Consider the following 26,725-nt stretch of genomic DNA (forward strand, 5'->3'; position numbering starts at 1 on the left):
CCTTGCATTCCTGCTATAAACCCTACCTGATCATAATGTATTATTCTTGTGATAAGCTGCTGTATTCTTTTTATTAATATCTTATTTAAAATTTTTGCATCTATATTCATTAGAGAAATTGGTCTATAATTTTCTTTCTCTGTTTTGGCTCTTCCTTGTTATGGTATCAGAACCATATTTGTATCATAAAAAGAATTTGATAGGACCCTTTCTTCACCAGTTTTCTCAAATAGTCTCTATATTGTTGGAGTTAACTCTTCTTTAAATATTTGATAGAATTCACTTGTAAATCCATCTGGCCCTAGAGACTTTTTCCTAGGAAGTTTCTTGATGGCTTGTTCAATTTCTTTTTCTGAGATGGGGTTATTTAAGTATTCAACTTCCTATTCTGTTAATTTGGGCAATTTATATATATATTTAAAATACTCACCCATCTCATTCAGATTGTCGAACGGAAGGACATAGAGTTGGGAAAAGTAATTTCTAATTATTATTTTAATTTCCTCCTCATTGGAGGTGAGTTCACCCTTTTCATTTTTGATATTGGCAACTTGGTTTTCTTCTTTCTTTTTTTAATCAAATTGACCAAAGGTTTATCAATTTTATTAGTTTTTTTCATAAAACCAACCCTTAGTTTTATTTATTAGTTCAATAGTTTTCTTAATTTCAATTTTATTAATCTCTTCTTTGGTTTTCAGTATTTCTAATTTGGTATTTACTTGGGGATTTTCAATTTATTTTTCTCTAACTTTTTCAGCTGCATGCCCAATTCATTGATCTCTTCTTTCTCTATTTTATTCATATAGGTGTTTAATAATATAAAACTTCCCCTAAGAATTGCTTTCAATGCATCCCATAAGTTTTGGTAGATTGTCTCATTATTGTCATTCTCTTGAATGAAGTTGTTGATTGTTTCTATGATTTGTTTTTTAACCCACTCATTCTCTAGGTTTAAATTATTTAGTTTTCAATTAATTTTTTGTTTATTTCCCTTTAAAATCTTGACTTCAAATTTACTTCACATGGTTCTCTACTACTAAATATTTTTCCTTATCTGTTGAATCACTAACCAACCCTTTCCAAACCACAGCCCTGAATTACTTCTACTCTCTATCTCTTCTACTTATGTGCTACTGAATGCAGAGGAAGCATATATATATATATAAATACATATGTACACACATATATATACATATATGTGTATATATATGCTAAGTTCACTCAAATATACATTATGTAAACTCAGGTGGACTTTCACTTCTATATGTACATCCTTTTATTCTTTTCTAACTCTTTGTTCCATGCTCCTTGGAATCTATTCAAAACCTTCTCTTTTCTCTTTGAGTCTCTTTCAAGATGTGCCCTTGATCCCATCCCCTCCACTTTTCCCTAGTGTCCTTTCAAATCATGCTCTTTCTCTTCAAATTTCAATTTTACCTTATCGACTGCCTTCTTCCCTTCTGCTTATAAACATAGATTTCATCAGCTTAAAAAAAAATCCTTCCCTTATTTTTTACCATTTCACAAAGCTCCCATTCTATATTTCTCCTCCCATTTATAGTCAAGCTCTGAGGAATGCTCCCTATTTCTTCCTCATCATCCACAATTTCCACGTCAAATTCACTCTCAGCCTTATGCAATCTCTCTTCTGGCCTCTTTGTTCAACTAAAAGTATTCTCTCCAAATACATTAATTGTCTATTTATAAAATCCAATAACCTTTTCTTAGTCCTTGTCCTTCATGACTTTTCTGTAGTATTCAATGTTATGGACAGCTCTCAATTTCTGGACACCCTCTCTTCCCTGAATAATATATTCCATTGTTCTCTCCTGGTTTTCCCTCTATCTGTCTTTCTCAGTTTACTTTCCTAGGTCATCACCCTTGTTCAACTCCCTATACACAAATGTACCCAGGGGCCCTTTTCTCTTCTCCTTCTAAACACTCAATCTAAACATTCTGAATTAATAAGTAAGCATTTATTAAGGACCTACTCTGTGCCAGGTACTGAGAATACAAAGACAAAAACGGAATAGTGTTGACCTTTAAGAAGATGACATATTAGGGAAACAAAACATACAATAAGTATGTACAAATTTTATGTAAGGTAAGTATAAAGTAATTTTTTTTGAAAGGGGAAGGCACTAGTAGCTAGGGGAAGGTATTTAGGAAGAATGCCTATGTAGAATATCTATGTATAAAGAACACCTATGAGTCAAAATCAAATAGAAAGGGGACTTCTAATCTCTACAGTATTGCTGTGGGCTGCATATTGACTTAGTTTTAAAATGTAATGTTATCTATATTTTATTTGTTTTGTTAAATATTTATTCATTACATTGCAATGTGGTTCCAGCATTACTTGGGTCACATGAGGCCCACAGGCTCTGTGTTTGACACCTTTGATGTAGAAGGTGGTGAGTAAGCAGAATTTTGAAGGAAATGAGAAATTCTAAGAGTCAGAGATACTGAAGGGGTACATTTTAAACTTGGGAGATAGACAGGGCAAAGGCTTGGAGATAGAAGATAGAATGTTAGGTTTGAGAAGCAGAATGAAGCCTAGTTTGCTTAGTCAAGGATGGGAAATCTGTGGCCTCAAAAGCAAAAATCCTGGATTTGTTCTGTGAAGTTTGGATTCAGTCAAAGGGCCATACCTGAGGAGGTAAATGGCCACATGTGACTTCAAGGCTGCAGGATCCCTACCCCTGGGCTGGATCATAGAGTGCAGTAGTAATACATAGCGAGTTTTAGAAATATGGGGATATTAAATGTTAGAAACACTGGGAACAAGTTGTGGAAGGCTTTGAATGACAAACAGAGGAGTTTATATTGAACATGGTTAGACTTGAACTTAAGGAAAATCACTTGATCATCTCTTGTAGAATGGCCTAGAGAGAGAAGAAACTTGAGACAGGAAACCAATTGGAAGACCAGTATAATAGTCCAGGTTAGAAATTATAAAGGCCTGAACTATAGGAGATAGCCATATGAGTAGAGAGAAGGAAATGGATACAAGAGATATTGTTGTGATAGAGCCAACAAGACTTGACAGCTGATTGGATATGGTGGTGAAAAAGAATGAAGAGTCAAGTTTAACACTAAGGTTGTTAATCTGGATGACTAGAAGGATGGTGGTACCCTTAACAAAAATAAGGACTTTTTGAAAAGGAGGTTTGGGGAGACATAAATTGTTTTGAACATATTATGTTTTAAGTGCCTGCAAACCATCCAGAATGTCCAGTAGGCATGTTGAGAGAGGAGTTAGGAAAGAGACTAGGGCTGGATATAGAGATTGTTGCATCATTTACATAGAGATTGACCCCAGAGAAACAGTTCTAACAAGTATCAAAGTAAAATAAGGGGTGAGCAAAAGTCAAAGAGAATAAATAGTTACAGCTCAGGGCTACAGTGATGGGATCAGCATCTCTGGACTTGAAGGACTAAGAGGAATGTCACAGCAAATCCTAGTTTTGCTAAACTCATACAGAGTGTATGGAGACTCCCAAGTCGTGAGTATCCACCAAGTATCCAACCCCACTTAGACGGGACTTTTTATGCCCTTAGGCGACCATGAAGCTACATGAGGGAAGCAAAGATCACTTTGTCTCCTTTTGGAGAAAACTAATCCCTAACAGAGGAGGCAAGAGCCTAACCCATGTTGTAAGGAAATACTGGTAGATATTAGTTCTATCACAGGATCAAATGAGATAACACATATAAAGTATTTTGCAAATCTCAAAGTGCTTAGTCTCTGCTTCTCCATAACCCAAGTAAGATCAGAACTTTTCATACCTGGTGGGTGCCTAAAACAATGGAAGTTACCATATCCTAACTTGACCTGCTTATTAGCATTTCCATAATGAGGCAAGGGAGGCTGCATCTACAAAAGCTCAAGAAAGTGACTCTGTATGCTCCTTCTCCAAATTTGTTTGCCTTTATTTTTTTTTAAACATTAACCTAATAAGCAATTGTGAACAAGAGATGCTGCTAATCTGGGTGAACCATTGAGAATGAAGTAGTTAGAGGACAATTGAGGGGCTAGGATTATTTCTTGCTGGAGGCACAAAGCTATAAGAGGACCATTGTTTCACTTTTGCAGTTTCTCAGAGCAGAGTGATTTCTTAGAATGGGGGTTCTTTGTGCCTAGGTCCATTGAAATCAGTTGGGTTATTATTGGGCTTCCTCATTTTCTGTCTGGTTTGGTTATAGAGAAAAGCCACTCCCAGAAAGGAGAAACTGAGGGAATGGCTGAAGATAGTCAAGGCTAGGAGAGAAGACAGGTCTACATAAAGGTGGTGTGTATGTGTGAGTGTGTGCGTGTGTGTGATCATGTATAGAGTACACAGTGGTGCTAGGCTGAAACATTTCACACTCATACATGTATATATACACATAATACAAATCTACACACACTTGCTTCTAACAGTCCTCTCATTTGACAGATAAGGAAGCTGAGGCCCAGAAAAGGGAATACACATGTTCAAGTTCACATCTGTAGTAAGGAGCAGGGCGTTGAAGACACCCCAACAAGTCCTTTAAAATATACCGCAGGACAACACAAAAACAGGAATGCCAACGTTTACGTGGACTAGAGGGAACCCGGAAGTGCGCGGCGGCGGTGCCGGCGGTTCCGCCCGTCTGGCCAGTACGCTTCCCTTCCATTGTTCTCCACCGCGACTTTCGCTGTCCTTGGTGTGCCCTGCGCCTCTGCGTCCCAGAGAGAGCACAAGCGTCCCTGCCGCAAGTCGCGGAGAAGAGGAGACCCAGCCCCGGGGCGGCCCCGGCCTGTGAGTCTGAGCCCGGGCGGTGGGGACACCAAAACCCTGGGGAGGGGCCGGGCCCAGCCCGGGGAAAGGAGCCGATCCGGGCTGGAGCCGGAGCTGGAACTCCCTGGAAGATGGGAGCGGACCCTTTCCTCCTAAGGGAGGGCAAGGTCCGGCGCTGCCGGCCTGGGGCTGGAGCCGGTGATGGGCTGAGGAATGGGGGCTATAGGTGGGGGCCGAGAATGAGGACCAGGGGCTTGGGAAGACGGGGTGCCCGGTCTGCAGGAGGCAGGGGGAAGACGGTGGGATAACAGTTTGGTACCTGGGGAGGAGCCGCTGTTGGGAACGGGAACGCCGGCTGAGAATGAATGAAGGGTCTGGAGCAGACCTGGCCCCGGGAGGTGTGGGCTGGAGAGATTGGTGCCTGAAACCTGGAAGTTACACCTGGACCTGCGATTAGAGGAAGACCGACGGAAAGGTGGAAAGCTTCCGACATTTAAGAGCTTATGAGAGACAGTTGATAGGTTTTCATTCAGGAGATCTGAGAAATTAGGAGGCTAAAAGAAGAGCTAGAGTTTAGGTGCTTGGGACCCTAAGAAAAGTGGCCTGGGGAAGCAAGAGAGTTAAATATTAGAAATGAAGAACCAAAGAGAGGGAGGAAACAGTTGGGGCAGGGATTGATGAGGGAGATAATGACATTAATGATCTACTGCTTTAAACCTGCTGCATTGCAGATTTGTTGAGGCTCAGGGATCTAGGGACCTGGAAACTGAATCGCACAAAATAAGATACAGCTTTGCTCCAGAGAGGTATTTAGTGCAAGATGCATTTCTGGAGACAATGCTGAAGTCCAGGTAGTAGCCAGGTGGGAAATGATGAGGTCTGCCCTGGGCCCCATCCTTGGGAGAAGCTTTCTGATTCTTTCCTCTACTGGGAGGAATGGGAAGCTCTCTAGAATGAAATTCTGAAGACACCAGGAAAAAATGATTCCATTGGTGATAAAAAGGAGTGGTTTAAAGAGACAAATGTGTATGCACAGGGAAATTATCTAACAGCCAAGATATTTAAAAGACACATATAGAAGATGGAAGTAAGCAGGTAACAGAAATCAAGTATTTCCTTTTACTATCAAAGGCTCCTCTAGCTTTCTACATCACCTAGGTTCACAATTTTGGTTCCATCTTTCTCTCCCTCACTCCACATTTCCAATCAGTTGCCCAATCTTGTTTCTACCTCTACACCGAATCTTGTGTCTATCTTATATCTGTTCCATTTTCACCACTCATACTCCGGCCCTCCTAGTTTAGGTTTTCATCGCCTCTCACCTGGACTATTGCAATACTCTTTTAATTGGCAATTTCTTGCTATTTAAGTTCATCTTCCATATAACTGCTGAATTGACTTAGAGTGCAAATCTGATCGTCTAATGCCCCCACTTCATTCAGTAAAATCCAGTGGCTCCCTGTTATGAAGCAATTAAGTAGAACAGTAGATAGAGTGCTGGGCATAGAGTTATGAAGACCTGAGTTGAAATTTTGCTTCAGATATAGCCGTGTGACCCAGGGCAAATCAATCTCTTCCTCAATTTCCTTATCTATAAATGGGGATGAGAAAAGCACCTACCTGCTAGAATTGTGAGGACAAAATGAGATGATATTTGTGGCAAATCTTAAAGCACCATATGAGTATTGTTATTAGCTAGGTGACACAGTGGATTGAGCACCAGGCCTTGGAGTTGGGAAGACTCCAAGTCTGGCCTCAGATGCTTACTTATTGTGTGGCCCTGGGCAAGTCACTTAACCCTGCTTGCCTCAGTTTCTCTATTTGTAAAATGGGGGAAATAATATTGTAAAGCACTTAGCACATAATAAATGCTGTATGAATCTTGGCTATTATTATCTCTTGGACCACATAGAAACTTTCCCATTTGAGATGTAAGCTGTTTACTGATGAGGGGTCAGGTTGTGATGCATTGGGATGTCTCAAATAATTTCAAAGACTGAGGTGGACTCCAAGCCAATTAGAGAGACTGATTGTGATTTTGAGGTTTCACACTCTGGTGAGTAGCTAAGTTCCTTAGAGGAACTAGGGATTTCAGTAAGGCAAGACAATTTTATGGAACATATGATGTTTATTACGCAATCATAATTTACATAGAATATAAGAATATGATTAATATTAAAAAGGCAGGAGTGGTTTGTTAAGGAATCAGGTAATAGGGCAGGTGGTCCCTTCTGTGGTTTGGTGGTCAAACATCCTGGTCATGCTGCTTTCTTATTGGGTAGCTATTGTGGTCTTGTTTGGTCGAGATAGATAGTTACGTGTAGTGGTACTCTGTTGGGTTCAACGGATGTTGTGATTGTGGTTGAGTACAAGAACACACCTGTTCAAATATGTGAATTGGATCAGAGGGCAGTGGGCATGCTGTTCAGTGTGGCCTATGATTATGTTTAGGGACTTGTGATGCCAAATTGTATTATAAATTGTATTGTAAATCAGGACATGCCTGCTGTTCAGTGGGACCCATAAGGAAGTTAGACTATTGGGGCTGGGGCAGCATAATAAAGCCTAATAAGGGTTCAGTCATTTACAACCTGGCCCTTGACTTTCCAGTTATGGTCTCTTCAGTTCACATACTGGTCTACCTTCTGTTTCTAACACACAATTCCCTACCCCCCTTCTCTGTGCCTTTAAATTGGCTGTTTTGTTTACCTAGAACATTTTCCCTCCTTATCTCTGCCTTTCAGAATCCTGGCTTCCTTCAAGACTTTGCTCAAATGCTACCGCCTGCAGGAGGTCTTTCCCAGTCTGCCTGGTTGCTAGTTACTTCACCTTTAAGGTTACCTTCCATCCATTCTTTATGAATATATTTTCTTCCTTATTAGAATGTAATTATTTTATTTACAGAGGCTATTTATCATTTTCATTATATTTCTTACACTGAGCACAATGCTATAAATACTTAAATTCTTATTGACTGGTAGACTGATTAACTGTAAAACATGGCTTAGTCCTGTAGGGATAGCAGCACCAGGAGGGCTAAAACTGAGAAGAAGCTGAAGCTGTCAGGGAAAACTTAATGATAACAAAAAGTTATTTTTTTTTTAGCCATATTGTAGAAAAGAGGAGACTCAAAGATGGGTAGAATCTCTATTGAGGGTGACTGGGCCAATGTTAACTGACAATTGAGGGAAGAAGTATTTAATTTTTATTTTGCTTCTCTTTTCTTTGACAAGGAGAATAAAAATCTTTAGATGAAAATGAATGGAGTAATTATGGCTGATAAGAAATTGATACCCCAAATAAGTGGTTCCCTAGATGCGCTTAATAAGTTCAGGTCATTTGACCTAGATGAATGATATTCTTGAGTTCTGAAAGAATTGGCATATTTGATTACTGAGACCTTGTCAGGAAACAGAAAAAAACATGACAACTAGGAGAGATTTTATAGGATTGGAGAAAGGTAAATGTCTATCATTTTTAAAAGAAAAGCATGGATTTAACAAGCTATAGACCAATGAACTTAAATTTCTGGTACAGTTATAGAATGGATTATTAGGAAGGATAGTTAGTAAAAATCTCGAAAAATAAAAGATTTTAAAAAGCCAGCATGACCTAAACAAAAACAAGTCATTGCCAACAAAACTTATGTAATTTACCTAGACTTTAGTGGAGCATTTAGTATGGACATTATGCTTGTGGACAAATAGAGACCTGTGGGCTAGACAATGGGATGTCTCCAGTGGACTTCCAAGTATCTGGACTTGGCCTAGTGCTATCTAACATAATATTAGTCTATGTTAAATAGGCTGTAGGACTGGAAGAGACCTTAGACATTACCTAGTCCAACCTTCAGAGTGTATATAGAAAAACTTCCTAATGATGAAAGATATCCAAATGTGGAATAGTTTAACTCAGGAAGAAGTGGTTTCCCCCTTCAAAGAGTTGATGACCACTGCTCAGTTATGAGTAGGGCAACTAAGTGGATAGAGTTCCAGCTCCAAGTCAGGAAGACTCTTCAGTTCAAATCTGGCCTAAACACTAGCTGAATGACCCTGGTCAACTCACTTCCTCATCTGTAAAATAAGCTTTAGAAGGAAAGAGTAAATCATTCTCATATTTTTATAAAAAAACTTATTTGTTTTTGACATTCACTTTTATAAGATTTTGAGTTTTAAATTTTCTCTCCCTCATTCCTCTCCCTCCTCCCTAAGACAGCATGCAATCTGATATAGGCCATACATATATAATTGTATTAAACATATTTCCACATAAGTCATGTAAAGAAGAACTAAAACCAAAGGGAAAAACCATGAAAAAGAATAAACCAAAAAAAAAAAAAAGAGAAAGAGACAGAAAATAGTGTGCTTCAATCTGTATTAAGAATCCATAATTCTTTCTCTAGTTGTGAATAGTTTTTTCCATGAGTCTTTTGGAACTGTCTTAGATCCTTACATTAGTGAGAAAGGAGAAGTCTATCAAAGTTAGTTATCACACAATATTACTGTTGCTATGTACAGTGTTCTGGTTCTGCTTACTTCACTCAGCATTGGTTTATGTAAGTCTTTCCAGGTTTTTCTGGTCTGTCTGCTCATCATTTCTTCTAGCTCAATAGTATTCCATTACATTCACATACCACATCTTGTTCATCCATTCCCCAATTGATGAGCATCCCCTCGGTTTCCAATTCTTGGCCACCACAAAAAGAGCTGCTATGAATATTTTTGTGCATGTGGGCCATTTTTCCCATTTTTATGATCTCTTTGGGATACAGACATAGTGGTATTGCTGGATCAAAGGGTATGCACAGTTTTATAGCCCTTTGGGCATAGTTCCAAATTGTTTTCCAGAATGGTTGGATCATTCATAACTCCACATTAGTTTTCCCACATCTTTTCCAACATTTATCATTTTCCTGTTTTGTCAGATTAACCAATTAGAGGTTTTTCCATTTATTTAAATGTGACTTTATTTGTGTGAAAAATATTTTGTAATAATTGTGTTCATATAGCTCCTGGGTATGTGTTGTCAGGTAGACTCCCAAACATTTTATATTGTCTACAGTTATTTTAAATAGAATTTCTCTTTCTATCTCTTGCTGTTGGACTTTGTTACAAATATAGAAATGCTAATGATTTGTATGGGTTTATTTTGTAACCTGCAACTTTGCCAAAGTTGCTAATTATTTCAAGTAGTTTTTTACTTGATTCTCTGGGATTCTCTAAGTATACCATCATATCAACAGCAAAGAGTGATAGCTTCACTCTTTGTTTCTTCATTGCCCATTCTGATTCCTTCAATTTCTTTTTTTTCTAAAGCTAACGTTTCTAGTACAATATTGAACAACAGTGGTGATAATGGATATCCTTATTTCACCTTATCTTATTGGGAATGCTTACAGCTTATCCCCATTACATATAATGGTTGCTGATGGTTTAAGTTAAATTCTACTTATCATTTTAAGGAAGACTCCATTTGTTCCTCTGCTCTCTAACTTTTCTAAGATCTTATTCATTTCCTTAGCTTCTTTCTTGTTTATTGTGTGGTTAGAATATCTAGTTCTGAGAGGGGGAGGTTGAGGTCCTCCACTAGCAAAGTTTTATCTATTTCTTCCTGTAACTCACCTAACTTCTCTAAGAATTTGGATGCTATACCACTTGGAGTATGTATGTTTAGTATTGATTTTACTCCATTGTCTATGATACCTTTTAACAGGATGTGGTTTCCTTCTTTATCTCTTTTAATTAGATCTTTGTTTTGTTTTTGCTTTGTCTGAGATCGACTGCTACCCCTACTTTTTTTTTTTTACTTCAGCTGAAGCATAATATATTCTGCTCCAGCCTTTTATTTTCACTCTGTATGTATCCCTTTGCTTCAAATGTGGTTCTTGTAAACAACATACTGTAGGAATATAGTTTTTAATCCGCAGTGTTATCCACTTCTGTTTAATGGGAGAGTTCATCCCATTCACATTCACAGTTATGATTTTTAACTGTCTTTTTCTCCATCCTATTCCCCGCCATCCTCCATTTATGCTTTTCTCTCTCTTTTCTTCCTTTCACACCTCACCAATGTTTAGCTTTTGACCATCACCTTCCTTAATCTGTCCTCCCTCCTATCAGTCCCCCTCCCCTTTCTTTTCCCTTTTTCTGGTACTTCTTCCTTCCCTCCCATGTCCTCCCTTCTATCCTCCCCCCTCCCTTTTTTCCCCATTACCCCTCCTCCTTCCTATAGGGTAAGATTGATTTCTATACCCAAGTGAGTGTGTATGTTATTCCCTCTTTGAGCCAAATCTGATGAGAAGAAGGTTCAAACAATACTCGCTTCCCTCCCTTCTTTCCTTCATTTATAATAGGTCTTTGTGCCTTTCCATGTGATGTTATTTACCCTTTTCTTTCTCTTCCTTTCTGCTTCTCCCAGTACAATCCCTTTTTTCACTCCTTAATTTTTTTTATTATGACATCAAAGTCACCTTATACCCACACACTCTATGTACACCCTTCTTAATGTCATACTAACAATACAGTTCTCAAGAGTTGCAAGTATCATCTTCCTATGTAGGGATGTAAACAATTTACCCTTATTGAGTAACACTTTTTCCCCTTCCTGTTTACCTTCTTATGCTTTTCTTGAGCCTTGTATTTGAAAATTGATTTTTTTTGTTGAGCTCTGTTCTTTTCATCAGGAAGGTTTGGGAGTCTTTTATTTCATTGAATGTCCATCTGCTCCCCTGAAAAATTATGTACATTTTAGTTGACTTGATTATAATACAAGCTCTTTTACCTTCCAGAATATCGTATTTCAAGCCCTCTCGTCCTTTAATGTAGAAGCTGCAAGGTCCTGCATAATCCTGACTGTGGTTCTATGATATTTAAATTGTTTCTTTCTGGCTGCTTGCAGTATTTTCTCCTTGACCTAGTAATTCTGGAATTTGGTTACAATATTCCCTGGGGTTTTCATTTTGGGATCTCTTTCAGTAAGTAATAGGTGAATTCTTTCAAAGACTATTTTACCTTCTGGTTCTAGGACCTCAGGTCAGTTTTCCTTGGTAATTTCTTGAAATTTGTTTTTTTTTTTTATCATGGCTTTCAGGTAGACCAGTAATTCTTAAATTATCTCTCCTAGATCTATTTTTCAGGTCAGTTGTTTTTCCAGTGAGGTGTTTTACATTTTCTTCTATTTTTTTTATTCTTTTGATTTTGTTTGACTGATTGTTGATGTCTCATAGTCATTAGCTTCCACTTGCCTGATTCTAATTTTTAGTAAATTGTTTTCTTCAGTTAGCTTTTGTACCGCCCTTTCCATTTGACGACTTCTGCTTTTTAAGGAGGTCTTCTCTTCAATGCATTTTTGTACCTCCTTTTCTCTTCAGCCAGTTGAATTTTTTAAGAAGTTATTGTCTTCAGTCAATTCTTGTCCTTCCTTTCTATTCACTCTTTCTTGCATACCTCTTGTTTCTTTTCTCAATTTTTCTTTTACCTCTTTTATTTGACTTTTAAAATCCTTCTTGAGCTCTTCCAAGAAGGCTTTTTTGGGTTTGGGACAAATTCATATTTCCCTTTGAGGTTTCAGATATAGGTATATTGACAATTTTGTCCTCTTCTCAGTTTGTGCTTTGATCTTCCCTGGCACCATAATAATTCTCTATAGTCAGTGTTCTTTTTTGCTTTATTTTCCTCATTTTGTTTGCCTATTTCCTGGCTTTTAAAGTTGAGCTCTCCTGCTGAAGCACAGGGAGCACTATCCCAAGCTTCTTGTGCTAGGAGTGGGGAAGTGCATTTTGGCTGAAGGAGCAACCATGTCTTCAACCATGATTATTGCAAACTCTGATTTGCCACTTGGACAATCTCTGGCAAACTCTTCACTCACCTTGTGTGTGTGTGTGTGTGTGTGTGTGTGTGTGTGTGTGTGTGTGTATGTATGTATATATATATATATATATATATATATATACATATATATATACATGTATATATATATATATATACATGTATATGTATATATATTCTTAATGGCTGATGTTTGAATTACAGATTTTTAAATTTATTATCTACCTATTAATGAGGGCCATATCTAGAAAATTTAAAAAAAAAACATGCATAGACCATTTTCTTCTCTCTGCTTTCACTAACATCTTGCCATTTATTTGATCAAGAACATCTACCACTTTATTCTTCTAAAGAAGGCAACTATCTGGCTATGGCTTTGGGTCATTCTCTGTTGGAATCTCAACATCTAGATGGTAGGTTCTTATAATAGTTACGTACTTAAATCTCTTGCAGTGGGTGTGAAGTTAATGTCACTGTTAGCTTCTCTTTAGATTTCAAAACCTGATTTTCATGCAATGGCTATGTGTCTAAATTACTTCTGGAACATTTCTCTACTGTTCTGATAGTCTTTGCTTTGTAACTCAAGGAAAGATCAAAAGATATAAAATAATTGTCATGTGTTACATTGTAGCTTTTGTCGGATAGTGGTTTTGTGAGCTTAACACTACATCTGTAGGTACACCGTTGACATCTTTGCTTCTAGTACTGTCTTTTCTCAAGTAAAAGAATTCATTGAACAAATAATTGTTTTCAGTACTATCGTCAAACAAAATTTTAGGCTAAATTTGGCTTTTTTGACATATAAATAAATTTACAATGTGCCTTTGAAGGAAGCAATTGCTTTTCAGCCATAAGTGTATGTAGATGATACTTTTTGATGATTTTCAGTGAAAGAATTCTACAATGAGAACACTAGCCAAAATTTTTCCTAACATAAATTTTACTTGCTTTCTGTTTCCAGGTAAAAGTGAAGGTACCTCATTATATCTAGAAATCAATTATATGGCATAGTGCCATTGAACAAGGATACCCTCAAGAGCTATCCACATATTTTTTATTGGTAGATTCCTTTTATCTATAGTGCCATGAACAACAATAAGACCAATGAACTTTTCTAATTCTTCTAATATAATGAACCACTTAGCATTGCCTGCCAGTCATTGTCTCTCAGCATTTATGCATTTCTGAATATTTCTTAGTATTGGCTTACTAAATAAAAGTTAAAAAAAGAAATGAGACTTTTTTCAATGGCATGGGTTGTAGAATATGGAATAGGGTCAGATTGAAGTATAATAATATTTAACTATTTTAGGTGTCCTCACACTGCTTGAGAATCAGCAGTCTATTTCTAAGAATTAGGATAATCCCAGGACAAGTATATTCTCTCATTTTATGTTAGCAAGGCTGGATGAATGTTCTCTAGGAAGCCTTTTAGGCAGGTGAGTAGATTCCTACAAGGCAAAATGAGCAGTAACCAGTAATGATCCTATGCTGAGTTGGATCTGCAAACATAGGTTCCAACATTAGTACCTCAGCTTCCATTCTACTTAATATAAACCTTTGAGGTGTGGTCATCAGGAACAGAGACAGTACCTTTATCCCATTTATTCCTTGTTATGATAGTGAGAAGTCACATATTTAATACTGAAACGTAGCAGTAGATAGTGTTAGATTATGTCACTTAGTAGAAAATATATTGGATTTTCAATTAGAGTACCCGGTTTTTAAATCCTGGCCCTGACACTTTATAGTAGCTCTCTGAGGCTCAGTTTCTTTACCTATAAAGCAAAGACAACAAAATTTTTAGTGTAAATGTGTTGTGAGGAAAATGCTTTGTAAACCTTACAGTGTTATATAAGTTTGAGCTACTATTCAAAGGATTTATTTTCATGTGTCCACTTGTTCCTCAGTATCCAAGTGAGGAAGGGCCAGCCTGGCTTTCCTAAGCTAACAAATCACTGCATTGTAGATTGACTTTCCTGGTTTCTTCTGGCAGGATGTACCAGCATTCTTTGTCCTTGTTTTTCTATGCTTTTGCCTTTCCTCTTGACCTTTGTATACATTTGTTTTTCTCTATGTATTTGCTTAACTTAATCCAAAAAACATTTTCATATCTACCTTTCAAAAGGTCCTTATTCACAGATCTTAACTTTTAATTCTTTTGACTGCTATATTATAGTCTCCTTACTTTGTTTCCTTTCTACAAATTCAGGTTAGCTGTTTGCAGAGATTATTTTAGAGAAGTCTATATCTAAGATCATGGAAAGAAGAGAGAGCTTATAAATTATTTCAAATTCTTTTTTAAAAAATCACATTTCATTTATTGCTGGGCTAGTCATTTTAACTCTGTTAATCCTGGCAGAGTTTTGTTGAATACATGTGTGCCTCTACACTCTTGGGCTAAATCCTCCAATTTACCCTTTGGGTCTAAGTATATTATATCCATTTCAAAGGAGATAAGATTAGTCAAAGGAGAGTAGTCTGTAAAGAGAAAGCATTTCTGATACCTTATGTAGTCCCTTTGAGTCCTGGGAGAATGAATGGCTTTCATTGTAGAAAATTTCAAAGGAATTGATATCATTAGTAGAAAGCCATCACTGATGGGGTAGATGGAAAGATATTAGCACCATATGGTTAGCAATTTTGTCTAACCCATTGGAAAGCTAAGGGAGATACTGAAACAGGTGAAGTGAGATTGTAGACCATGGATGGGGAAACTGACACATGTGGCCCTCTAGCTCCTCAGGTGTGATCCTTTGACTTCACAGAACAAATCCTTTTAATAAAAGGATTTGTTCTATGAAGTTTGGATGTGACCTTAAGGCCACAGTTTCCTCACCCCTGTTGTAGACCCTAAATGAGCACTGACTGATGTACATACAGCCTTCCCTTAGAGAAAAATAGAAGGATGTGGAAATGCTCCATCAGACTGAGCATCCTATTTTAGAATATTTCTGACTAGGTTCTTTTCAAGTGATCTTTGCAATTCAAGTTGGGTACAACATTAAAAGTTATTACTTCTCTTCTCCATGTATTTCCCTTTTGTTTTTCACCCTTCTACTAATTACCCTAAGTAAAAATTTGTAAAGGGGGCCCTTTCTCTAACTTTAGCTCCAAAATAAATTTACCTTCACCATAGGCCCTTGAGTGCTACGAGATTGGTGATAACTGTACCTAGTGCCTTCAGTGGCCCTTGCTATGGACAGAGATGCATTCTAAAGCTGAGGAGAGCCAAAAAAACAAATAATCTAAGCTCTGGCAAATTTCCCTTGATTGAATATGGGTAAATTAATTGCCCAAACCACCAGAAATGAGAAGATACTTACATTATTCCAGGAGTCATTAACTTTTGAGGACATGGCAGTCTACTTATCACAAGAGGAATGTGGACAACTGGACCCCCTCCAGAGGGACTGCTACCAAGATGTCTTACAAAAGAACTACGGTAATGGAATTTCTCCAGATAAAAATTTCAACTTAGATTAATATATGGGATTCACATACTTGAGATTATGTATTTGGGAACTGGAAGGGAGGAGAATGGGATAATCACTTTGTAAAACTTTCCTCTTCTCTCTTCTTTTCCCCCTTTCCTGTTCCTTCTTTGTGCCTTACTTAGGTGAACCAATGAACCTCACAGGTACTACTTGTTTTCAAAGGATAATAAAACTCAGATTATCCCTTTGATCTCCACTTTACTTGCTGCTAGGGGTACTTTTTTGAACCCTAAGTTTTGCAGTTGTATTTAAGCAACTAGAAACGTAGCTATGGATGTGAAAATGAATGGGACAAAAAGTAGGAAAAAGTACCTTTATCCCTTAGTTGTTGAAGTGGGTCAGGGGGAGAGACAGAGACTTGGGGACACTACTTTGAGGAGGGTCCTGTGATTATCTTATATCTATAAGGCCAACATCATTTATTAAGCACTCACTATGGACAAACCCCTGTGGTAGATGCTGGGGATACAAAAACAAAACAATCTCTACTGTTAAGAAGTTTACATTTTTACTGGAAAGAAGCAACATGTAGAGTGTGTCTGTGTCTGTGTGTGTGTCCACACAGATGCATGAGTGCACATACACACACATACACACACACACACACACACATACACACACAAACACACTGTACATGTTGTTTCTTTCCAGTAGATAGAAAATCTGTCTTGAAGCCAGAAGGATCTGCATTCATCTCCTGCTTCTGAAATGTTTTGGCTATGTGACTCTGGTCAATTTCTTAATTTCTTAGTGCTCTAGGCAATTTTCTAACTAAAAGTTGCACAGAAGGTGTCAACCTGCAATGGAGGAGAGAGTTTCTTCACCTAGGACTTTGTACTTTCTGCAGGAGGCCATTCCCAATCCCCTAACTGCTAATGTCTTCCACTTGCCAATAATCTTCCAAGTACCGTTGTATGTTATTTCCATGTTGTCATTAAAACATCGGCTTTGTGAGGGCAGGGAATATTTTTGTTCCTCTTCATGTCACCAGTTTCTAGCACGGCACTTGGCACATCATACTTAATAGATTTTTGTTGACTGATTGACTAACAATCAACTAGAATATTAAGGAATAGGAGATGGCATCTCTAAGTCTTGAAGGAAATTAGATTCTGTGCATTCTAGTCATGGAGGAGGGCCAAATTCAGGGAACAGCAAATTGTGCTAAACTGTAGAGGGTATGAAAGGTAATAACATGAAATAAGCTAGAAAAAGTGGTGTGGATCCAGAATATAAGGATCTTTTTAAATCGAGACATCCTCAAAGATTTTTGAGTAGATTTATGCTTTGGGAATATTTCTTTGGCAATTATATAGAGAAGGGATTAGAGAAAGGAAAAACTGGAAGTTGGATATCCAGTTAAGACATGGAAAGAGGTGAAAGGAAGTAAGGGAAAAGGTGGTAATATAAGAGATGATTATGGAATTAGAATCTACAAGACTTGGCAACTGATTGGATATGATGAATAAGAGTCAAAGATAATACTAGGGTTAGGAACTAGGACGACTGGAAGGATGATGGTGTTCTTGGTGGAAGATTAGATTTAGGGGGAAAGACAGTGAGTTCTGTTTTAGAGACATGTTAAGTTTGAGATACCTACAGGATATCCAGCTGGGAAATGTCCAACAGGTATTTGGTGATGTGGGATTAGAAATAGTTTAGGGAAATAGTTTAGGATTTCATTTCTAGATATGAGGATCACAATCAAAGAAATAATTGAGCCAATGGGAGCTGATAAGATCATTAAGATCAAAGGTGAGAAGAGGACACAAAAGAGTCATGAGGGACAATCAGTAATTGTCTCTCAGTCTCATGAGGGACATTAAATCACTGCATCATAGACGGACTTTCTTGGTTTTTGAGGGATAATAATCCAACAAAAGGATATTAAGGAATTGATCAGACAGGTAGAAAGAAAGCTAAAAAGTAGCAATGTGACAGAGATAGTAAATATAAAGGGAAAGATCTGAACCCAGTTGCTCTGACTCCAAAGCCATTTCTTTCCACTGTACAAAGTTACCTCACAGGATACTCATGTGCTATATAAGAAACAAGAAATATGAACACAAAGAAGTAATGTCAGATAAATTGAGAAATGAGAACATCTAGGAACAGGTGACCAATAGTATCAAATGCTTCAAGAGAGGTAGGACCAAGAAAAAAGCCATCAGATTTAGCAGTTAAGAAATCATTAGTGACTTTGGACAGTATGAGTTTGGAAGCCACATTAACAAAGCCTTGAAAAAACTGAATAGAAAGGAAGAAAATGAATAAAAGGAATGTAGATGACTTTTCCTAAGACTGTATGTATGTATGTGTGTGTGTGTGTCTGTATATATATGTATACACATACACATATGTGTGTATACATATGTGTGTATATGTATACACACATACATATACACACATGCTATAGCATTATAGAGTAGGTAGAGAGCTCACCTTGGAGCCAGAAGAATTCAGGTTCAAATCCTGCCTCCAAAGTGGCTGTGTGATTCTAGCTGTGAAATGGAGGAGTGCTATAAAATGACAGGTTTTTTTTTATCTGAACTGACTTTTGTTGGTATCTAGGTATTACTTATGCCATGTGTGACCAAGGGTTGGGATATGGGGGTGGGAGAGTGTCTGTTGCACTTTTCCACTTGTCCAACCCTCTCTACTCCTTACCTCCTGCCCTCAGTACCAAACTCTCCTTTTAAAAAATGATTGTTATCTTTTGTTTTTACATCTACATTTATAAACATGTTCTCCCCTTTCCAGAGAGTCATCCATACCTTCTAACAAAAAATAAAAAAGGGGGGAAATGTTTTTACCAAAATTGACCAGGATTTCAAAAAAGTCTGTTATTAAGTGTAGCGTTCACACCTGTAATTCCTTACTCCTGTATAGAAGCAGAGTCAAGGTTCACAATGTGCAATTTCAATTGTTTTGTTGCTTTTCTTTCCATTTACATTATAGGCATTGTATTTGTGTTTTATTTGTTCTGCTTGCTTAACTTTTAAGTTCATATAAGTCTTCCTATGCTTCTCTGTATTCATCATATTCAGTGCCCAGGAGGCATTAAGCAGCTTGGTAGAGTGGGAAGAAATAACTCTGGAGTCAAAGCAGCTGGGTCCAGATCCTACCTTGTATGGTTACTCTGTGACTTTGAGTAATTTACATAATTCTTCAACTTCCACATCTGTAACATTAAGGGGCTGAAGGAATTGAATGTGAGAAAAGGTGGAAATAGGAAGATGTGGCAGTTGATAGATTATATGGAATGAGGAAGAATAAATAGTCAAAGGTAATGCTGATATTACAGTCTTGGGAGACTAGAATGATAGTGGTGCTTTCAATAGAGATAGTGGTCTGGAAAGAGTGAAGGTTTTCGGAGGAAATAATGGTAATTTTGTACATGATGGAGGCTGAAGTGTCTCTAGGATATCCTGTTGGAAATGTCTAATAGGCACTTGCTGATGTGGTACTGAAGCTTAGAGGAGAGACTAGCACTGTGAATCATATGTGTAAAGGTGTTAGTTGGAACCATGGGAGCTAGTGATGTTACTGAGAATGAGGAGGAAGGAGAGAAGAGGACCTAGCACAGAATCTTTTTTTTTTAATGTTATGGAAATGCTTGTTTTATTTCTTAAGTTCAGAATGAATTAAATAAAAATTTTAAAAAATAAATAAAAATGAAAATGCACATGTAGGAATAAAAACGATATACAGAAATACAGGAATCCATCAAAGTACAATGTCCTCTGTAAATAACTTTTTTTTAATAAAGACTTTTTATTAATAATTTATTTGTTTTCAGTTTTCTACAATCACGTCCATAAGTCTTAGATTTTCTCACACTCCCTACCTCCTTCCTCCCCCTCCCTATCTAAGACATTATCCAGTCTTACATAGGTTCTACACATACACTCTTATTAAACACATTTTCACATAAGTCATGTTGCATAGAAAAATTAAAATGAATGGGAGAAACCATGAGAAAAACCAAAACATAAGATAAGAGAAAATATTCTGCTTCATTCTGTGATCCAATTTCATAGTTCTTTCTCTGGATGTGGAAGGCATTTTGCCTCAAGAGTCCATTGGGAATGTTTTAGGTCTTTGCATTGCTGTGAGGGGCTAAGTCTGTCATAAAAATTCCTTGCACGCTGAAAAGTGTTCTCGTGGTTCTGTTTCTTTCATTCAGCATCAGTTCATATAAGTCCTTCCAGGCCTCTCTGAAATCTTCCTGTTCATCATTTCTTATAGCACAATAGTATTCCATTACATTCATATACCACAACTTGTTCAGCCATTCCCCAATTGATGGACATCCCCTTGATTTCCAGTTCTTGGCCACCACAACGAAAGCTACTATAAATATTTTTGTACCTGTGGGACCCTTTCCCATTTTAATGATCTCTTTGGGATACAGTCCTGGAAGTGGTATCACTGGGTCAAAGGGTATGCATATTTTTGTAGCCCTTTGGGCATAGTTCAAAATTGCTCTCCAGAATGACTGGATCAGCTCACAGCTCCACCAAGAGTGAATTAGTGTTCCAACTCTCCCACATCTTCTCCAACATTTATCATTTTCCAGTTTTGTCATGTCAGCCAATCTGATAGGTGTGATGTGGTACCTCAGAGTTGTTTTGATTTGCATCTCCCTAATCAATAGTGATTTAGAGCACTTTTTCATATGACTATAGATAACTTTAATTTCTTCCTCTGAAAACCGCCTCTTCATATCCTTTGACCATTTATCAATTGGGGAATGACGTGTATTCTTGAAATTTGACTCAGTTCTCTACATATTTTAGAAATGAGGACTTTATCACAGATACTAGTTGTAAAAATTATTTCCTAGTTTTGCCATCTTGGCTCCCAGAAGTTCAAGTCCTAGGACAGAATCTTGAGGAATATCCACAATTAGCAGGTATGATATAAATGATAACTTAACAACGGAGATGGAAAAGGATCAGATGTCAGACGGGTAGAAAGAAGATTGGACAACAGCAGTGTCATGAAAACCCAGAGAGGAAAGGAAACTGAGGAGGGGAGGAAGGTCACCCTTGTCAAATACTGCATTGGATCAGAACTGAGGAAAGACCATTGAATATAGAACTTAGTCCAGACCCACACCACCTACATTATTGCAGAGGCTTCCTAATTGATCCTCTTCTGGTTGCCCAACACTCTATTCCATCCTACACACTGCTACCAAATTCATTTTCCTTAAATATAGATCTGACCATGTCATCCCCGCTACTCAACCCTCTCCAGTGATTCCCTGTTGCCTCTAAGATTAAAATATAATATCCTCTGTTTCACTTTTAAAACCATTCACAGACTGGCTTCAACCTGTCTTTTCAACTTCATTACACATTGTTCTCTCCCATAGACTATGCTGCCAGCAAATTAATCTAATTCTTCTCAGAAGACGCTCCCTCCTGAGTCCGTGCATTTGTGGTGGCCATCCTCCATGTCCAGAATGAATTTACTTCCTCTTCATCTCCATCTCACAGAATCCCTCTCTTCTTCCAAGATGGTGTTCAAGCACTCCCTTCTAAGAAACAAGTTTTTCCTGATCCCTTCAACTAGTAGTTGCATACTTCCCAAACTACCTTGTATTCATGGTATTTATATTCCCTCTCTTCATACTTATTCCATATGTATTATCTTCCTCATTAGAGCATAGTAAGCTCCTTGTGAGTAGGAATTGCTTTATTCTTTGTATTTGTGCCCTAAGTTCTTTACTGAGTAGGTATTTAATAAATACTTGTTGATTGAGTATATGACTTCTATGTTCTCTCCCCGCTCTGATCTTTAATGTCATTTCCCAACTGATGGCCATATACTTTATTTCTTATTCTTTGCCACTATGAAAAGTCCTGTTATCAATATTTCAGTGTATGTGAGACATTTCTTCTTATCATTGAACTCCTTGAGGGTATACGCCTAGCAGTAGAATCTCTAGGTTAAAGAGCATAGACATTTTAGTCAGATTCTTAGCATAATTGCTTTCCATACTGGTTAACCAATTCAGAGTTCCATAGTCACAAAATTAGGGTATCCTTTCCTAAATTTATCTTTTGTCATCTTTCCCAATCTGTTTAGTTAAACCTAGATTTTTTTTAAATGTATTTTTCTTAATTTTAATAAATTGGAGCATTCTTTCATATGGTTATTAATAGTTTCTAGTTCTTTCAAGAATTCAAACCTTCCCTTTTCATACTGATGGTAGGTGAGGAGTGGTTCCTGTATTGGCAAAGGGACAGGGTGATCAACCTAGGCTCAAAATTAGTTGTAGTAAACAAAGGTGTTTATTTGCCAACAGGAACACAGGTTAAGAAGGTACATGACTTAGTGGTTTCATTTCCAATATAGTTAGGGAGGTGAAAATTTATGGCAGTTCACCCAGGTTACTATAAGACACCCCATTCCCACTTCAAACTATAGGCAAACTATACATCCCAAACTATTGGGATGTATCTGTTCAGTAGGTTTCTTACTCTCTGCCCAACCCTTTACCCTCCAATCTATTACTGGTGTAACTGAGGAGGAAGAGACCTGGTTCCATTCAAATCTACCACTTGGTGACAGGATAACTTCCCATTTCCTCTTTAGAGTTTGGGAATTGCATTGTACCCCTTCCTATATCCTATTCCTAGACTCAGCTTGGGTAGGAGGTATCCAAGGTGTTGGAGTAATTGCAGGGAGAGGAGACAGCTGGCTTAGACCTCCCTAAACCCTAGTGAAAGGATGGTCCCATTTGGAGGGATGGCAGTGGTTGAACAGTGTTCACCAGAGAAGCCCAAAATATTACTCTTGTACCCTTCTCATATCACTGTCCATTGCTGAGGCCTATTACCAGTACTTCTGGGTCTTGCTTTAGTGCAGGTCTAGATTTAAGCACATGTCTCAAAGGTCAGTAAATGTAAAATGAATAGGACCATAATAACCTCAGCAACAACTCTGATCAATCCTTGACCCTTCCAATTATGGGTTCATAATTTCCCTAATTAGCTCTCCTTTGGTCATGCCAATTCACTCAAGTATTTGTTACACATGTGCCAGGCACTTCTAAGTGGTCAGTATAACCTGCTTTTCAGGAACTATTGAGGAAAATATACACAAAAAACATATGAATAACAGTACAAATGGTGCAGTGGTTAGAGCAATGGAAGCAATTAGGAAGAGCTAGATTCAAATCTAGTCTCAGACATATGGTACAGTCTACTTGACTCTCAGGCAAGACACTGTTATGAATTGGTAATGCAGTGTGTCAAAGAATAGATTTTCACTCCCTAAACATAAATCAGCTTCGTTGTAAGGAAATAGCTGAGAAGCATATAGGGGATTTCAGACCATGTCTTGAAAATTACTGAAGCAAATAATCTCAAAGTAACTTATCATACATAGAAAGTTAAAATGAGTACCATTCCCTTGGTCATTTTCTTCTTCCCAAACTTTAATCTTTCCACTTAGTTTCAGCAGAGTAACTTAGTTGATTTCTTTACCCACTTTTCCAGGTTTAGGGCTTCAGCAAAGAGACATCACAGAGAGTATCTTGAAGCAAGAGGTTCCAGGAATGAAGGAATCTTCCAGTGGGTTGTTGGGAGAATCTGACATTGGCAGGACCCAGCATCTCTTTCATGCCTGGGGTAGAGCTAGTGGTGAGACCAAAGAACCTAAACTGGAAGAACAATTGAAGACCCCACCGATGGAAGGAAAAATGGGTAAATCCAACACCCCAACAAAGGATCAAGGAAAATTAATTGGTCATGAGAGACTTGAAGCAGAAGAAAAACCCTTTAAATGCCTGGACTGTGGAAAATGCTTTGGCCGAAGCACTCATCTCAGTCTCCATCGGAGAACCCACACTGGTGAAAAGCCCTACAAGTGTGGGGATTGTGGTCGATGCTTCAGTGATGGTTCTGCCCTCATCCGCCATCAGCGGATCCACACAGGTGAAAGACCCTACAAATGTAAGGAGTGTGGAAAATGCTTTGGCCGCAGCTCCCATTTGGAGTTGCACCAGCGGACTCACCTTGGAGAGAAGCCCTATAAGTGCCCAGAGTGTGGCAAGGGATTCCGTGACAGCTCAGGTTTGGCCAGACACCAGGGCATCCATACAGGTGCCAGTCCCTATAAGTGCAATACATGTGGCAAGAGCTTTAATGACAGCTCAGCCTTCATCCGTCACCAGCGCATCCACACAGGTGAAAAGCCTTATGTATGTGTGGAGTGTGGCAAGAGTTTCAGTGACAGTTCCAATTTCCGTACGCACCAGAAATCTCATTGGGAGGAAAAGCCCTTCAAGTGCACAGTTTGTGCAAAGAGCTATGTGCGTAGGTCAGACCTTGTCATACACCAGAGAACACACACTGGTGAGAAGCCTTACCAGTGCAGTGACTGTGGCAAAAGCTTCAACCAGAGATCTGGTCTCATCATCCATCAGACCACACACACAGGGCAGAAACCCTTCAGCTGCAGCAAGTGTGGGAAGAGTTTTGGGCACCATTCATATCTTCTGAAGCATCAGAGGACTCATTTTAGAGAGTTTCCAGAGAAACCCCTAGAATAAAGGGCATATCCTTTATTCTTGCCAAATGACCCTCTTCTAGATCATCAATGGGACATAAGGTTAAGATAAGCCCTTCATGCACCTAGCCAGGTCAAGAGCATCCATTTAGGAGAAGGCTAGATGGGATATGTGTGAACCATTCGAGTATTGAACCCATGACCTACACCTTACTAGCACCAGTGAGGCCTTTACATTCAGTAGATTATCTTATATACCCTCACAACTATTAACAAGGTGGCTTTGTTCTTCCCATCAAGTACATGAGAAACCGAATACCAAGAGAAGAGAAGGGACTGGGTATGATAAGAGTGGAAGAGCCAAACTCAGTTTCCTATCTGGTGTTGGAGAGTCCTGTTAACATGGTCTTTCTTTGTACTAGAATCCTAATCCTTTTTCTAAAAGTGCAATTTGAAAAGCATAGTCTAGGTCAGGATATATGGAAGGTTCTGTCCCACCATGACTTTCAACTTTTTCCATGCTTGCTAGAAACCCTCTGAAATGTTTTAATCACTTTGGAAAAAAATCAGAGGGCCATAAAAGCGATTAAATGTTTTCTAATATAAATGCATGTGGAGACGTATCTCACATATATCTATGGTGCCCTTATGCTGTATCACTTGGAATTGTTAGAATAATTCTCTGGTTTCATGCCCTATGTCATGTGGAATAATTTCCTCAAAGAATTCCAGGCCACTAAGGAGAATTTCTAGGTACATTCTTTGTGAATTGAATACAGTCCAACCCCCTCCTTCTGTTGGTAAGGAAATAAAAGGAAGTAAATTGATTTATCCAGTATCATACAGGAACTTATTTGCAGACCAAGAATGTGAACCTAGATTTTGATTTTCTATCCATTGGGTTTTTGGCCATATTTCATTACCTTAACAGTTTTTCTGTTAAAGCACCTCAGTTTAAGAATGGAAACCTATGGCTTGGTGAAGAACTGGAAACCAAGGGAGTGTCCATCAGTTAGGGAATGGCTGAAAAATTATAGCACATGAATACTATACTTAGCATAAGAGATGACGAAAGGAACAGTTTTGGGGAAACTTGGGAAGACTTTTCTGAACTGATGCATAGTAAAGTGAGGAGAACCAAGAGAACAGTTTACACAGTAACAATATTGAAAAGACAACTTTGAAAGACTCTAATCAATGCAATGACCAAGCATGATTCCTTAGAAATGGTAATAAAGCTTGCTGTTCCAGGAGTGGTGATGGACTCAAAATGCAGAATGAAATACACATTATTAGACAATGTGGGAACATGTTTTGTTTGACTATGCATATTTCACCTTCCCCTCCCCCCACCTCTGCTCCAAAGAAAGGAAATGGCAAGTAGGAGAGAATAAATGCTTGTTAATTTTTTAAAAGAGTAAAATAAAAGTAGCAGTTTTGTGGACTGTCTTAAAGTCCTAACAAGCAGAGATTTCCCTTCTTTCCTGCTATTCCTCCCAAAGTCTTCCTTTGGGACCCAGTATCTCCTATAACAGTGGTTCTCAAGTTTTTCTATAATGGTAGAACCCTTCTGGTAAAGTCTTCTAGAATTATTTTTAATGCTTATTAATAAACAGTAAAGTTCATTGAAAACTTGGGACATTTCATTCCTTGTAGCACAGTGAAATACTGCCCTAATAGGAATTAGCCATGATGGGGTTACTCAAGGTCAAGACTGACAAGCTCTGATTGTTATTCCACAGTCTACCAATATATATAGCAATTTACCACATCCTGGTTGAAGTCTAGCCTTCTAAGCACTGGAAAAGACTAAATAGACTTGTAGTCCAAGGTTGGGGTACCTATATCCTTTAGGCCACATAGAATCAGGATCATGGGATTTAGACCTGGAAAGAACCTTAATTCAAAATTGGGCACAAGTATTCTACTGTTGAAAGTGGGGCTTATCAGTTTAAGAGCCTTAGAATTTCTAAAGATCTAAAGGTGACATTGTAGTGTTTTTCATACACCATTGGCTAACAAGTCTTCTTTCAGTACCTGTTGGGGGTTCTACTAATGAAACAAATCAATTAAACAGTATTTCAACAAAATACAAAAACAATAAAAAAGGGCTGAG

At 38.0% G+C, this 26,725-nt stretch overlaps 1 protein-coding gene across 1 annotated transcript; it reads left to right on the forward strand.

Moving 5' to 3' along the window:
* The first annotated feature begins 4,593 nt into the window (after positions 1–4,593).
* Positions 4,594–25,436, forward strand: LOC140525526 (uncharacterized). Its single transcript, XM_072641023.1, has 3 exons — positions 4,594–4,784; positions 15,926–16,034; positions 23,598–25,436. The coding sequence occupies exons 2-3, from the start codon at positions 15,947–15,949 to the stop codon at positions 24,650–24,652; spliced, it is 1,143 nt and encodes a 380-aa protein (XP_072497124.1). The 5' UTR covers positions 4,594–4,784; positions 15,926–15,946; the 3' UTR covers positions 24,653–25,436.
* Positions 25,437–26,725: the final 1,289 nt, after the last annotated feature.

Source organism: Notamacropus eugenii, chromosome 2 (assembly GCF_028372415.1).
Source record: "Notamacropus eugenii isolate mMacEug1 chromosome 2, mMacEug1.pri_v2, whole genome shotgun sequence".
Lineage (NCBI taxonomy): Eukaryota > Metazoa > Chordata > Mammalia > Diprotodontia > Macropodidae > Notamacropus > Notamacropus eugenii.

Bases quoted from the DNA above. Each gene is read 5' to 3' on its own strand.
- LOC140525526 (XM_072641023.1), top strand. From the start codon at position 15,947: ATGGCAGTCTACTTATCACAAGAGGAATGTGGACAACTGGACCCCCTC. The intron at 16,035-23,597 runs GTAATGGAATTT...CCACTTTTCCAG, and splicing joins TGTCTTACAAAAGAACTACG to GTTTAGGGCTTCAGCAAAGA.